This window comes from Ursus maritimus, unplaced genomic scaffold, assembly GCF_017311325.1.
Source record: "Ursus maritimus isolate PB19 unplaced genomic scaffold, ASM1731132v1 scaffold_14, whole genome shotgun sequence".
Classification (NCBI taxonomy): Eukaryota; Metazoa; Chordata; class Mammalia; order Carnivora; family Ursidae; genus Ursus; species Ursus maritimus.
This window is the reverse complement of record NW_024423786.1, coordinates 40,739,436-40,754,026: the sequence shown is the minus strand read 5'-3', so window position 1 is coordinate 40,754,026 and position 14,591 is coordinate 40,739,436. Positions and strand designations below refer to the sequence as shown.

At 50.2% G+C, this 14,591-nt stretch overlaps 1 protein-coding gene across 5 annotated transcripts in view; it reads left to right on the top strand.

Annotated features, from left to right (window-relative positions):
- The first annotated feature begins 415 nt into the window (after nucleotides 1-415).
- Nucleotides 416-14,591, top strand: part of DHX30 (DExH-box helicase 30) — a 29,313-nt gene continuing 15,137 nt past the window's right edge. Inside the window, exons 1-6 of one of the 5 annotated variants that reach the window (XM_040628892.1) lie at nucleotides 416-564; nucleotides 2,408-2,502; nucleotides 3,198-3,304; nucleotides 4,201-4,255; nucleotides 9,697-9,792; nucleotides 10,912-10,940. In XM_040628892.1, coding sequence (XP_040484826.1) covers nucleotides 3,280-3,304; nucleotides 4,201-4,255; nucleotides 9,697-9,792; nucleotides 10,912-10,940 — 205 coding nt within the window. In that variant the 5' untranslated portion in view covers nucleotides 416-564; nucleotides 2,408-2,502; nucleotides 3,198-3,279. Of the gene's footprint in view, nucleotides 565-2,407; nucleotides 2,503-3,197; nucleotides 3,305-4,200; nucleotides 4,256-7,336; nucleotides 7,529-9,696; nucleotides 9,793-10,911; nucleotides 10,941-14,591 lie in introns of those variants that run through there. The other 4 variants (XM_040628895.1, XM_040628894.1, XM_040628896.1 and 1 more) reach the window with 4 other exon arrangements.

The window sequence follows — 14,591 nt, the reverse complement described above, 5'->3', positions numbered from 1 at the left end:
GTGGCCACGGGCTGTGGCGGGGAAGGCGGGTGAGGTCCGGAGCCCGAGCAGGATTTCGTTCGCGGCTCAGCCCTGACTGGTCGGGGGCCGCGGGGCGGGGGCGCGAGGGCCCTCCCGCTCTCACACTGCCGGATGCTGAGGCGCTGCGAGGGGGCGCCGTGTGGGGCCCGGGCCCCGGCAGCCCAGACCCGCTCCCTCGGCGGCCCCACAGCTGCCCGCGCACCCACCCCCTCGGTAGCTCTGCCGGAAGTCCCGCCTGCGCCCGCCACGGCCGCCCCCCCATTGGGCCCGGCGCCGGGGTCTCGCCGCGGGTTGGCCGCCCAGCGGCTTGAGCCCTGGGAGGCCACTGCGAGCCCCGGGTGGGGGACCCGCTGGAGACCCGCTCAGACTCCGGGTCGGCGCGGGAGGCGGGGCGGGGAACGCCGGGGCGGCCGGCGGGACTTCCGCCACGGGACCCGGAAGGGGCCGCGCCGCCGCTGGTGGGAGTTGTAGTCCCGCTGTGGTTGGGGGGGCCCGCGGCTCATGCGCGGTGCACCGAGGCTTGTTTCACATCTGTAACAACAGGTGAATTGGGCTTTTTATTCTCCCCTTTCGTGTCCCCTTGAGGAGCTTGCCGTGGCCGGGGGTGGTCGGCGCGAGGAGGGGCCCGGGTCCGACCGCCGGCTTGGCGGAGAGTGGGGAGGAGAAGCGGGCGGGCCCGAGGAGCAGGCCGGGCATCCTAGGCCTGCCCGCGAAGCCGGCCCGGCCGAGCCGTGGGCAGCCAGGCCTCGGCCTGCCGTTGCCATGGAGCCTGGGCGGGGGCGGGGGCCAGGCCGGTCCGCCGGGGCGGGCCTGGTAGCCAGGGGCTCCGCGGGGACCGCGGGAGAGGCCGCTTCATTGGCGCAACGACGCCTCCGCCTCAGGGGATGCTCGGTTCCCCGAGGCAGGGCCTGGAGGAAGCCCCCGGAGTGCCCCGGGACCTTTGTCTGTCCCCCGTGCCGCCTGGACCGTTCATCCAAAGGGAGGCCTGGTGCATTCTGGCCCCCCTGGTTTGCCCCTTTTTGCACCGACCTTGTCACTGGGGGAGGCCAAGGGGTGAGGTGTTCTTTGTTTGCTGGTGGTGACTTGCCCCATTTCGCAGGGGAAGACCTAATGCATGTTGGGTCCTTTGTTTGCAGTGAACTGGAGTCCCAGGGGTCCTCAGAACCCCCAAGCCCGGAGTATGGCGTCAGCATGCTGTCTAGCTAGTCCTCGTGTAGCAACATTGGTCACCTTAATTGTGATATTGCAAGACAGAGATTGTCCCACTTTGCAACCCCAATTCACAGGGGCTTGCCATACACTGTAGCAGGTGGACTGCAGATGGCCAGGTGCAGACTCTCAAACTGTTTTTGACTGCAACTTACTGGCCAGAGGAAAGGAGACATTGTGTGATGGTTTCCCTTGCAGTTTCTTTGAAAGCAATAAAGCCGCTCTCATTGTGGGTCTTGACCATATACAATTTACACTTAAATCTTGGAGTGTTGGAGTTTCCAGGACGGACACCTCTTTTCCTGATAGCATTTATGATAGTGCTCTTTATTTGTAGAGCTGTTGAAGATGCAGGAAATACATACTTTGCTGCATTTTTTTTTTACCTGTGTAGGTTGTCCGTTTATCTCCAGAAGATATTTATTCTCCAAGTGTTTTAACTTATGTAGCCATGGTCTGAAGTTTATCAGTTGGACCATCTTGCCCCTTTCAAACTTTATATCACTATAAAATATTATTTCCAGTAATGAACCATGGGACATCTAGGCAACAGCATGGTATCACGGAAGTAAGAAAAATAGTGTAGTATAAGCTTGTAAAGCTTTGGAGTCCAGTACCTAACTGCAGATTTCCATTCTGTCCTGAGGCAGCTGTGGGATCTCGGGCAAGTTGTGTAACTTTCTCTGGGAAAATCTGCCTCCATTTCCTTCTCTGGGAAAGATAATTTCAACCTCCCTGGGTAGTTGCATAGATTAAGTGCTGTAAAGTCTAGGGAAGTGCTTTGTGAACTATAAAAATGTTGTTATTTTAGTTCAGTTGTTATTTTCCTAATCTGAAAGAGCTTCTTTATCTACCTTATGGGATTAGAACTCAGAACTGAAGGGGATTTTGCGCTGGGCTTGGAGAAAATGCTTTCAGGACTGCAAACCCCTCTTTACCATGACATCTCTTTCTTGGTATCTTACAGGTGCTGGTATAGGGCAGCTCACAATTTGATGGGTCTTGAGTCTGTCATGGCAGGTCCTGAAGTGAGGCCAGTGTGTCCAGTGTGTGCTTCATGCCATTAACAAAACTCGTCCTTGTCGTTAGAGTTAGTAAATGGGTTTCAGTGGTGTGCAGCAACTTTATTTGCCCCGTGGGGCCCATCACTTTAGTGACCCAGCCTTGTATTTTTTAGGAGGAGGCCCAGCCTCGTGATGAGGAATAGCAAGGAGAGAATTCAGCTCCAGTTCAAAAGCCTACAAAATCTGAGACTGTCACTGCTCGTGTAAGGTAAGTTGATTTAGCCATGCACACAGAACAGAGGCGGACCTCATACTCAGCCACGCTGTAAAGCAAAGGCACGTATTAAATCCATTTGTGACTGTCTTGGAAGAAGGGTGTCATTTTTAATTAGTCATTACGGAATCTCTCTGTCCTTGAATTGTCCCATAGTGACTCTACCTGGAGTTAAGTGGTGTTTCATTATGCAAGAACTCTTGACATAATATTATTTTACTTGTCTTTGAATTATTTAAGAGCAACTCTGAATCATAAAAGTTTCCAACATAATTATATTTCAAGGACATATATTTCAAGAAAATATATGTCAAGAAAACCTTTCTTTTCAATCTCTATGGCATGTTTTAGAGCTCAGTAAACTATCTCTAAAACATCCTATCTTGAAAATCATACATATTTTAAGACTGATACAGGAAAAGATACTGTTATGTGAGCCTTGGAGAGGGTCGGGGGGCTTTTTAAAAGCAAAGTAGTCTGTTTACAAGCGAATTAATTTACTTTCTTAGCAAGAAAGTATTGTCTCTTGAATAATAATCACTTAGATGGTTTAGATTTTATAGTATTGCAGGTTTTTCTTTAGGATTAGAATCTCAAATTACACCCTTTTTCTTTTAATTTGGAGAGAAGGAGTCTATAGAATGTAACTTCTTAAAGTGAATTGTATCATTGTTGATATTGTATTGAAGTTTTCTCTCTGAGCGACCATAACCTATCGGCTGAAATTTCCGGCATCCCTGGGGGAGAGGAGGCCATCAGGGCAGACCTGCTATGGACCTGAAAGATTCAGCCCCAGGTCAGCCCTCCACCCCCATCTTCCCGCCATTTGAGAATTAGACGGGAAAGCAGTCAGGAGCAGGAGTGTAGGCCCTATTAGACTCCTTGTAATGTTGGACAGTATCCTGGTTTGCTAAAACATTGTGTAGATGTTTTTAAACTGAGGCCACATAAGGTTACGGCACCAACCCCGGAGCACTACATTATTAAAAACATCAATAAGTGAGTTTGAGTGTTTTTGAAAACAAAGTCATTAAACCAGCGGTGTTACTTATCTGTGTGTGTGTGTGTGTGTGTGTGTGTTTTAAGGTTCTAGGTATACTCTTCAATTAAATGAACGAAATGTACCAAAATTTTTGCCCAACAGTTGAACTTTAAGTTGATATTTGTTATTTAATAGACTCCAGCATGAAAAGCTTTTTATTTTGAATTATGATACAGTTACTCTTTGATACTGCATCAAGTCCCATCCCTAGGGGCTTGACTGGGTTTTGTGAAAGACCAGTAAGCTAGTTTGTCCATAGAGTAGTCATCAGTCCCGTTCACTGATGCCACATGAGAAAAGGGGTCTGTATAGAATTTCCTTCCTTTCCGGAAGTCCCAAGAAAATTGCAAGTATTGTGATGAGGTGGAAATATGTCTCTCAGGATGAAATGCATCTTGTTCTGTTGAGCAGGGTTCAGGGCGTTTAGGACAGAGAAAGAAGAAAGCTCTCAATGAGAAAGAAACAAAAGCCATATAATTAGAGTGGAGATGGCCCTTGCATCCTTAAGACTGGGAACAGCAGTTGGGGCTTATTAGTGAAGAGCTTCATTTTTCTTGACTTCTGGACAGCGCTCTCTGTGTTATTGAAGTCTTCTCTGTAGGATTCTGGACCAAGAATAGTAACCATTGCCTCACAACCCCCCTTCTTAGGATTCCAGCTTTCCCTCCTGGCCAGAAATGTTCAGCCTGGACTCATTCAGAAAAGGTAAGAACGTAGCTGTGCGTGTGACCTCATGCCCTCCCTCCCTGTGATGGGCAGTTGTGAGGGCTGTGGAGATCCCTTACCAGTGTGGAGCCCTAGACCCCTTCTTTGCATGACTTACCGAAGTCCTTTCTCTGCCTTCCCCTTGCACGGTGCTTATAACCTGTGGCTGAGTCCTTGGACGAGTCCCTGTGTTCATTTGCTGCTCCTCCCCCGAGTATCCTCTCACACGTACTCACTGCTCATTGGATTCCCAACTGTTTTTCTAAGCCAGTGTTTTACACCATTTCCTCCACGAACCACTCCTGATTCTACCAGCCAAATAACAGTCTCTCCTCTCTCTGACTTTCCTCAGCACCTTATCGGTACGCTCTTGCGCTTAGTCTGTTCTGAACTAATTGTCACATCCCTAGACTCGAAGCTTCCTGCAGCCAGGGCCTGTCATGCTCCTTTACCATTTGTGGCACCTGGCACAGTCTTCTGCACAGGGTAGGCCTCAGCAAACGCTGGGGAAAGTGGATCGAGTCATTGCTTTATTAGTGGTCATAGAAACTGTGGCAAGTTTTAGAATCCATGCTTTCCAGCAAATAGGGTGAGAGGATTGTCAGAATTGAACCATGGCTGGGCTGTAGGGTAGCCTTCATTCCTGCATAGAAGAAGTGCTCTAGCCGGTGAAGCCTTCAAGGACCACATTCCAGAGGGCTGTGCGTATCTTAGGAGCATGACTTTCCTCCTCTGACGGAACATGAGTAAAAGGCCTGTTATCTCTGTTGATGCTGACTGTGAGACTCCCGTCTGAGCGTATTTTACAAATCAGTGAGAACTGTAATAGACCTTCCAAAACCGCTGATTAAAAAGGTCCTCCTCTGGGGGCCCCAGGCTGGCTCAGTCGGTAGAGGATGTGATTCTTGATCTCAGGGTCGTGAATTGGAGCCCCGCATCGGGCTCCACACTGGGTGTGGAGCCTACGAAAAATTAAAAAAAAAAAAGGTCTTCCTCCCCATTGTGTGTCCTCTCCCACTTATGGTCCTAAAGGCCTGGAAAACCTTGGCGGAGCGGTGTCCTGTTGAATGGGGTCAGGAGGAGGGCTGGATGTACCAGGGCTCAGAACAACGTTTCTGCCTCCTTTTTTGTTTGTTTTATTTTTAAGGATATTTATCTATCTATCTATCTATCTATCTATCTATCTATCTATCTATCTGACAGAGCAAGGAGAGAGCACAAGCAGAGGGAGTAGCAGAGGGAGAGGGCGAAGTAGGCTTCCCGCTGAGCTGGGAGCCCAATGTGGGACTTGATCCCAGGACCCTGGGATCATGACCTGAGCTGAAGGCAGACGCCCAACCGACTGAGCCACCCAGGCGCCCCCTCCTTGTTTGTTTTTAGCTACTCCGTGTGTTTTCATATTGCATGAAAAAATTAATCTCTATCATTCTGGTTTCATTGGTTAACTGACTGAAAAGGGAAACACTGGGTTTGAGATTAGTGTGGACAGCACATTTTGAGCTGAAAATTAAGTACACTTAATTGCTTTGTGTTTACTTATTAATCAGTGGGCTTTGTTGTCCACCCACTTGTGAAAGTTGGATGAAAATAGGTTCTCTCGTGGTGGGAGTGTCTGAATGAACAGCACTGATTTTGTAAAGAGATGGAGAGCGCAGTAAAAATCATAATCGTCCTTTTTGCTGTGTTATTTCACTCCCACATGTTAGGGAGATGGTACCAGGTGAGAGAGTTGTGGCAAAATTCCTTTAGAGCATTTGTGATTTTCCTTTCTCAGCCGGGGATTGATTTGTTCGAGAGGCTTTTCATCAGGAGTGACGTTGTTAGCATTCAGTCTCATGGGAGCCAACATAGCCTCACTGTGCAAAAATTCTGGAGCCAGATGCCTGGTTCACATCACACTTCTGCACCCTTGCTGACCAAGGCTGGAGGCAGGTGACTGGGCCGCTGTGCCTTCATTTCCTCATGATGTAAGTGGGCCAGATCTTAGTACCTGCCTCACAGGGTTGTTCTAAGGATCAGATGAGTTAATACATATAAAGAGCTTAGAACAGGGCCTGACACCTGGTAAATTCACAATCTGTGGTATTAAGTAGCTTCAGGACGTAATAAGCAGACATAGTCTGATTTGGGGCCTTGCTTTCCACACAGGTAAGTGTTATATTCTTACCAACAAGCATTTTATGCTTGAAGGTCTCAGGGAAAACCATTAATCAGAAAGAGTTTACTGCCTTGAATATTTTCCTTCAGGCAAACCTGCCTTTTCTTTTCTGACTGTAAGGCCGAATGCCCTTTCCTGTCTTCTGAATGCTAGTATCACTTGTGGTTTGCACCATGACCTTGGCAATTGGTCATGTGTGGCCTTGTGACATTTTTATTGTTGTATAGGACTGTTCTTTATCTCTTATCTAGTTTTTATGTTTCTTTGCTCCTCATGATGAGATTATGAGCTCCCTAAGGTGTCATGAATCCTGAGAGGAAATGTCACATGGCGTCAAGCTTGAGTCAGACTCTCTGGGGTTCGTATCTGGTTCCCATTAACACTAGCAAGGTGTTAACTTACCCGATCCTGTTTCCCATTCCCTATCTTCAGAGGTATAGTGAAGATTAGAGATAATATAGGAAAAGCGCTTGGCTGTGGTCTGTCTCCAGCCCTTAGTCTGGAGTTGGCGGGCCCTTGATAAATGTGAGAGGATTGATCTCTCTGGGGTGCAGCCCCATAGCCGGAGTTTTGCCGGAGAGCGACAGCCTGGCCTCAGCATGTGGTGTGCTGTGCGGCAGCACGATTGAGCACCTGTGTAGGGGACACTAGTGTGGAGACAGCTTTGTGTCAGAGATGCTTTCTTGCACTCCGGGGCTTCGAGTCTCAATGGGGCGGGCCACCGGATGCTTCTGAAGGTAAGAGCTGGAGCAGTCCCCTGCAGCTTTGTGGACCGTGGCCCACTGGGTCTGTGGCTGCCGTCTTTCCTCTTACGTAATTCAGCGGAGCTGCCAGCACCTCCCGGCTAGCACGCTTGTGGGCCTGGTAAGTGGCCTGTTACTGCCTTTGCTGGCTTCTTAACACAAGTTTCCTGTCTCTTGGAGGTAATGCCATCAGAATCAGGCCACAGAGAGCAAGCTGAGTCTTTTATAGTCAGCACAAAACTTTGAAAAACACGAGATCAACAAGAATGTGCAATTTCCCTCCAGCTTCATGGTCAGAAGAGGGCTCAGTGATGTTATGGGATTGTAACAACTCCCCTGCCCCCCCATTACTGAACATGCTTAATGAAACAGGTAATCATCAAATCATTTATTATTTTTTTTCAATCCAGCGTCCCTGGATATGAATGAGAACCTTCTCAAACCGGACTGGAGAGGTTGAGCTGGTCATTTCCCGCCTTAATTTCAAGATAAACCTTGATCCTAGGCACTTTGTTCCAGAAGACCCTGCAGGCATTTCTGCTGTAACACCGTATGTGTTTTCTGCAGAATCACACACCTCTCACATCATAAGAAGGCTTGTGGGAGAAACCGAGCAGAGGCGGTACAGCGCAACTTGATGGCCCGAGTGTGACAACAGCAGTCACTGGGGGCTGGGGAGATGCTGTGGACAGCCGAGGCAGGCAGCGCCGTGCAATGCTAAAAATGTACAGAACGTGTTCTAACGGGCGCAGAGCTGGCTGGGCTGAGGCCGCGCGGGTGGCAGTGGGGCTCTGAGCCCGGGGGGCTGCCGGGAAGGCGCACGTGCAGCTGACAGTGTGGGGGAGGAGGAGCTCACTGCAGGTGCTGGCTCCCCCCCACACGTTGGTATGGAAATTTTCAAAACTACCGAAATGTTGAAGAAATCGTATAGTGAGCACCCATGTATCTGTCACCTTGATTCCCTACAGGCACTTAATTTTAAGTTTTAAAAAATAGAGTTGAGGGGTGCTTGGGTGGCTCGGGGGGTTAAGCGCCCGACTCAAGATTTCAGCTCAGGTCATGATCTCAGGGTTGTGGGATCGAGCCCTGTGTTGGGCTCTGTGCTGGGCAGGGAGCCTGCTTAAGATTCTCTCTCTCTCCCTTTCCCTCCGCCCCTCCCACCCCTGCTCGCACGTGTGCGCTCCCTCTCTCTCTCAAAAAAAAATAAACATACATATGTGTGTGTGTGTGTGTGTGTATACATACATGTATATGGGGGTCTTTTGTTTTCTTGTTGAAAATTATAATTCTCCCTTTGCTGTTTCAGTTCCCTTGCCTTAGAAAAATCACATTTGAACTGAGTCTTCTCACTTTTTTTTTTTTTTAAAGATTTTTTTATTTATTTATTCGACAGAGATAGAGACAGCCAGGGAGAGAGGGAACACAAGCAGGGGGAGTGGGAGAGGAAGAAGCAGGCTCATAGCAGAGGAGCCTGATGTGGGGCTTGATCCCATAACGCCGGGATCACGCCCTGAGCCAAAGGCAGACGCCTAACCGCCGTGCCACCCAGGCGCCCCTCTCACGTTTTACTGATGTCATTCCCTCCTGTACCAATTGCATATGAGCCAGTTTGCACTGTGGAAGTGGACATCATGGTAGCCGCACAGCCCGTTGCTCAAGTGTGTGGTGCGTGTGGCTGTCTCTCCCTGCTCCTCTCCTGCCCCATTTATCATATGGAAACCAGTGGGGCAAAGAGAGCAGAGAGCGCGTGCACCTTCCCCACAGACCCAGGGATGCGGTGACGCCTTCGTCGTGTCAGTGTGTTCAACATATAAACCTTACTCCCCGTACCTTCCCACCTTCCTGTGCGACCGTGGTGTTCATGCATAGCAAAGTTTTGGAACTTCTTAAAAACATACTTTATAGGTCGCTGATAAGTAGTATTTAGTCTCCAAATGAATGGAAGTATTTGGAATGGCAAACCACTGACTTTTATAAAGAGAGAGAAAGCTGGTAAGTGTGGGTCTGGTCTTGGCTTAGGGAGGACCCCAACAGTCAGTCCTTTTCTGGCCCATTTCTTAGAGGGAAAGAATAATTTGAGACCTGCTCGCTAAAATGGCCATCTGGGAACCAACAGCAGACACAGGGGATAGCTACCATAAGTGGAAGACAGATAAGGGGATTTATACGGTACCATGGTTTTTCAGTTTTCAACTGTTCTCTTGTTTCATCCTCACCACTCATGACTGTAGAGAAGGAAGTGGGATGGGTGTTTCACTCACAGAAGGTGGCTCAGGGAACAGGAGAGTTTGAGGGCTGTTTTGAGAGTCAGGAAGGGATCTCTACAAAGTTATCGTGTATCCCGTCTACGTAAGACAGTTGTCTTCTTTCTGTGTGGAATCAGTGGCACTGTTTCTCAGAGCCTGTGACTGGCTGCACATACCGTCCAGCAGCCCTGCTGCCCAGAGCTCCTCCCAGATGCTCTGGGGTGAGTCAGTCCAGGGATCTGTAACTGTGAGGGGTGAGAACACGTCACCCTGATGCCCTCTCTCTTTCCCCAGATCGGGCCCAGCACAGGCAGCGTCAGTGCAAACTTCCCCCACCCCGCCTTCCACCCATGTGTGTCAACCCTGCCCCTGGAGGGACCATCTCTCGAGGTAAGGGAGGAGCCTTGCCTCCAGCATCAGCTTGGTCCAGGGTCTTTGGGGAGGCGGGCGGCAGTGGGAGCCCGGGTGCCAGGGTCATGGTCCTCTGGAAAGCCAGTGAGGAAGAGTGGGGCTAGCGGAGCTGTTGGAACCCTCAGGGAGAGATGATTTGGAAAGGTCTGGGTTATTTTATGATCCTTGGCCCCCTGGCTTAGACCCTGTGGTCTCATTGGGCTTCCTCGTGTGACCAGGCATAAAGCCTAGGCTCAGTCTGGGTGTTCAGCACCAGTGTGGAGAATCTGCAGGGCTTGGCTCTTCTAGGTGGCCCCTGGCTCAGGTGGCTCAGAAAGCACAGGGCGCCTGTAGCAGGGCCAGAACAGAGAGCCCTAACCAGGCCCCGTGTCCTCCATCTTGGAGGCTTTGGGGATGCCTGGCAGATCCCCTCCTCACCTCCCCCCAGCTCCTCAAAGCACTTTACTGACATTCAGATCTGTCTTTCAGTCCATTTGGCAGGGTAGGCTCTCCTTTTGACTGGGGAGGATGTGAGCACGCCCGGACAGGTGGTAGCTCCCCTCAGGTTCCACTGGTACCCAGGGATGGGGCCAGTGATGGGACCCGGGGGAGCATGCCTGCCTGTGAGTGTCTCCGCTCCTCCCTCAGACGTAGAGCTTTTCCAAGTCTGCTAAGACCAGTGCCCCTGGTGGCTTCTTGCTTTCCTCTGACAGCTGCCCTCTGCCCCTTGGCTGGCTGTTCGCACCCCAACGCCAGTTGCCTAGCGGAAGAACACGATTTTAGGCCATAGAGTCTTTGCCTCCTGTGGAGACAGCATGTCCACTTTAGGCTCTGTCTGTAAAGTGCTTTGAAGGTCAAGAGCTCAGGAAGGGTCGGGGAGCACAGAGCACCTCAGTTTCTGCAGCCCACGCTGCTGCCCTGTTCCCACGCAGTGTCCACATGCGACGTCCTCCTGCTGCAGTGGCCCCGACTCCAGACAGCAGCGTAGAAAGAAATACTTCCAGCCCCTCTGACCATTTGACTTAGGTGTTAAAGAAATGCCACCCCCCTCCCGTTGCCAAAACAAGAGTTGATTGCCCTTTTTTTTTTCTTTCTTAAAATGCCCTGTAACTCGAAAAGGCTGAACGTTAACATTTCCAACATGGCAGGTGAGTGGCTCTGAGAGTGTCAGATGTGCTTTGGCTAAGCTTAAAGATGGTTAGGCGGGATGAACCAGGCAGCACGGCTAGGCAGTGCCTCCTTGAGCACATGCAGAGGAGAAGGTTGCTGCACTGGGGGGCAGCTGCTCCCGGTGGGGGACAGTCCCTGCGCTGTCTTCCCTGTAGGAGCACAGACCCCCTGAGCCTGATTGTCTCCTCACAGCTGCGCCTCCAGAAGGCATCCATGGCTGTATGCATCTTTGCCTCCTCTCTCTCTCTCCCTTTCTCTCCCTTTCTTGCCTCCATTTCTTCATCCCAGAAGCAACAGACCTTTTAGTCCACACATGACTGTTGGGCCTTTCTGCCATGCTTTCTGATTCCCTAGTGGCTTCACTGGTGCCTCTGCCTTTACAAGGAAGTGTGTGTGGCAGAAACAGTCTCTCTGGTGTTCAGACAGGAAGACAGAGCTCACAAAATGGTGGCCACTGGAATAGGTTATAGAGTCAGATTTGGAATTGGAACAAACTCCCAGCTCCTTTGCCAGTCTCCCCCCATTCTACCGCCAACCTCTTACCAAGGCCTCCTTGGTAAAGGGTGAGGAAATTCAGAGCCCCTTCTGTCGGTTTTTCCCACCCACCCTGATCTGAGACAGTACTGGAAAGCAATGTGGGATAACAGCCCTTCTGGCAGGATCCTGGGGCCACAGGACTAGTCCTTCCTGTCCATTCCCTCATACACATGTGTCCCCTCTTCTTGGCGCGGTGGTTTACCTCAGGGGACCCTGTGGCTTTACACATGTGGATGGGAAAGCCCTGAGGATGGGTAGGGCGGTCAGGGTGGCTGCCTGGCTCCTGTAGCCCCCTTTACCTTCCCTTTTGCCAGCCAGGGGCACCATGTCTTGCCATTTCGACCGTCCACAAAATCTACCTGTGGTTGAAGACACTGACAGAATGTTGACTGAGATGCTCCTTCTCACTCCGCCCCCAGAAGTTCTCTAGTCGGCCCCAAGTCTGGACTATCTCGGGCTTCCTCTTGTTGCTTTTTCCCGGGGCCTCTAAAGTTTAGGGTCCTAAAACATCCTCCTGTGTATTCAGCAGCTCCTTCACACTTTAATTCCACACTCCCAGATGTTGTTGTTTAGAACATTTAGTACCAGATGTCGTGCTTGAGTCAGAAATGAACGGAGGGATCCCCGAGCCAGTAAAACATTTCTTTTTTTCAAAAGCTTCTTCCTTTTCACAGGCAAAGGAGGAGTCAACTTTCCCTCCCCAAAGAATGGAGAGTGGAGGAGAAGTCTTTAATGTTGGTGGAAAGGAAGAGGGCATACCTGAGCCCTTCTAACTTTCTTCAAAATTCTCTGAGGCGGGAGTCAGCAAACTTTAAGTGTCACAAAATACATATTCTGGGCTTTCTGGGCCGTGTGGTTTCATTTGCAGCTCCTTCACTCTGCCACTGTAGTGTGAAAGCAGTGATAGATCATACACAAACAATGAGCATGGCTATGTTCCAATAAAACTTTATTTATAAAAACAAGCAGTGGGTGGATTTGGTCTGCAGGCTGTAGTTTGGCAACCCCTGCTCTAGACCAATGTGGAGAAGATCACAAAACCAGAAGATTTTTAAGACCCGGATGTAAGAGTTGCCTTCATTTTATAAGAGGCAGTGAGGTTCGTGGAAGTGAAATATTTGCTCAAGTTGATACCAGCTGTTAGAGCCCAGATGCAGTAAATGAAATAGCAAAGGGGGTCAAGGAGCTACCTGAGAACCAACTAGTTGGTTGGCACCACATGATGCTTTTTTTTTATACATAAAATTTCAAACATCTGTTCAAAATACATTTTCTAAAATAGAGAAAATAGTATGGTGAACCCCAAGTACTTATCACCCTGCTTGACCAGTTAACAACTCATGGCCAGTCCTAATTTGTGTCTATCCCTCCACATTGGCCCCTTTGGGAGCAGATCCAAGAAATCAGTGTTCTGACCTTAGCCTGACTAAGTGGCTGTCAGAACAGGGTGCTATACTGAGGGCTTGCCGCAGCACCATGATGGGCCCAGGCCCTGCTTTCCACGGGGTGGGGGGTCTTTGTCTAGGCTTTTGTCTCCTTCAGCTTTCAGACACTACCGTTTTCAAAATTTGGCCTCAGCCCCTAATGCCATTATCAGGCTTGGTAAGCTTCTAGATTCTTTTGAGGGAATTTGGGCTGCTAACAGTCCCTGAAAACTACCGAGAAGCTGGGCGGATGCCTTGGCATTTGGCCAGTTAGAGTGACACTTGGCCAAAGTCAAAGCCATTGTGGAATCATCTCCTGCCCCAGGGGTCTCGCCATCCCAATGTGGGTGATCTGGATAGGGGCGTTTGATACAGATGGTGGTGTCCCCTTGTGAGGTCAGACCTGCCGCCAAGGTCACTTTCCCTTTTGCCCCTTTCCTGCTAAAAGCCCTCCGAGGAGGGAATAGAGAAGTGGGAGTTGAAGCTGACCCATCCTGTGCCGGGTGTGTTGTCTCAGACCTCAGAGGGGCTTCTCTACCAGAGCACCCTGCCGAGCCGCCTTCCGGACAGTCCCATTTTATCCTCACCACAGCCATACCAAATGAGCACAGCAAGTGTGTCCTCGTTTTCCCAACTGATGAAATTGCCCAAGGTTCACAGCTGGCAAGTGACAGAGCTTGGACTAAGCCCAGGTATTAGGAGTCATATCCTACATTCTTGCCATAGGCCAGCAGTTCTCAGAGTGAGGTCTCAGACCAGCAGTCTCATTATCATCTGGGAACTTGTTAAAAATGCAGATTCCTGGGCTCCATTCCAGACCTAATGAATAAGAAACTTTGGGGGCGGCTCCCAGCAATGTTTTAACAAGCTCTCCAGGAGTCCTCGGAGTCAGATCTAGAATTATAAAACAAACACACAAACAAAACCCTCCCTCCCAGCGTATCCCCAGCTGCACTGCCAACCTCTAACCAAGCCCCTTGCTGTCACTGCCCCAACGTGCAGACTCAGTGTGATTCCCAGCTGAGCCAAATTTCTGTTCCTCAGTGCCATACGAAGCAGAAGGGGAACGAGACTGGCTAGAACCCAGGCATAGTAGTTTGGAAGTAGAATCCATTTGGCTTTCAAACAAGTAAGGAACAGCAGCTTCAGACTCACACTGCTGGACCAGCTCAGTTCTTGGGCACGTTATCCAAATCTGGTATTTTTCACCTTTGACTCCAGCCCTGGAATTAAAAGTGGTCTGCTTATGTTCGGGAGGTCTTTTCTGTCCCGGAACCAGATTCTTCATCAGGTTTACTTTGTAAGCCATTAAATGAGATGGGGGTGCCCTGGTTTAGCGGTTATCCTCCCTCTTGGGTCTGGGGTGCAAGCCAATTTGCCAGGGCATGTGAGAGGTATTTATGAGCAATGGGTGGGACCTAGAAGGAGCCTGGAGTTCATCTCCTTGGATGGACGTTGATTGAGCTAAGGCCTGAACTTTTCCCGAAAAGTCCCCTTCCGCCTTCCTGCCTCCTATTCAGACGACGAGTCTCTGGGTTTTGCCGGGGCAGTGAATTGAGCTGGGTGCCAGCCGGGTCAGGCTGTCCACCGGATGACAAACCCGGGACGCGGGAGGCTGGGAAGCTGGGCGCCTGGACCGCGATGGCTGGTCCCCGTTCCCGGTCCTCC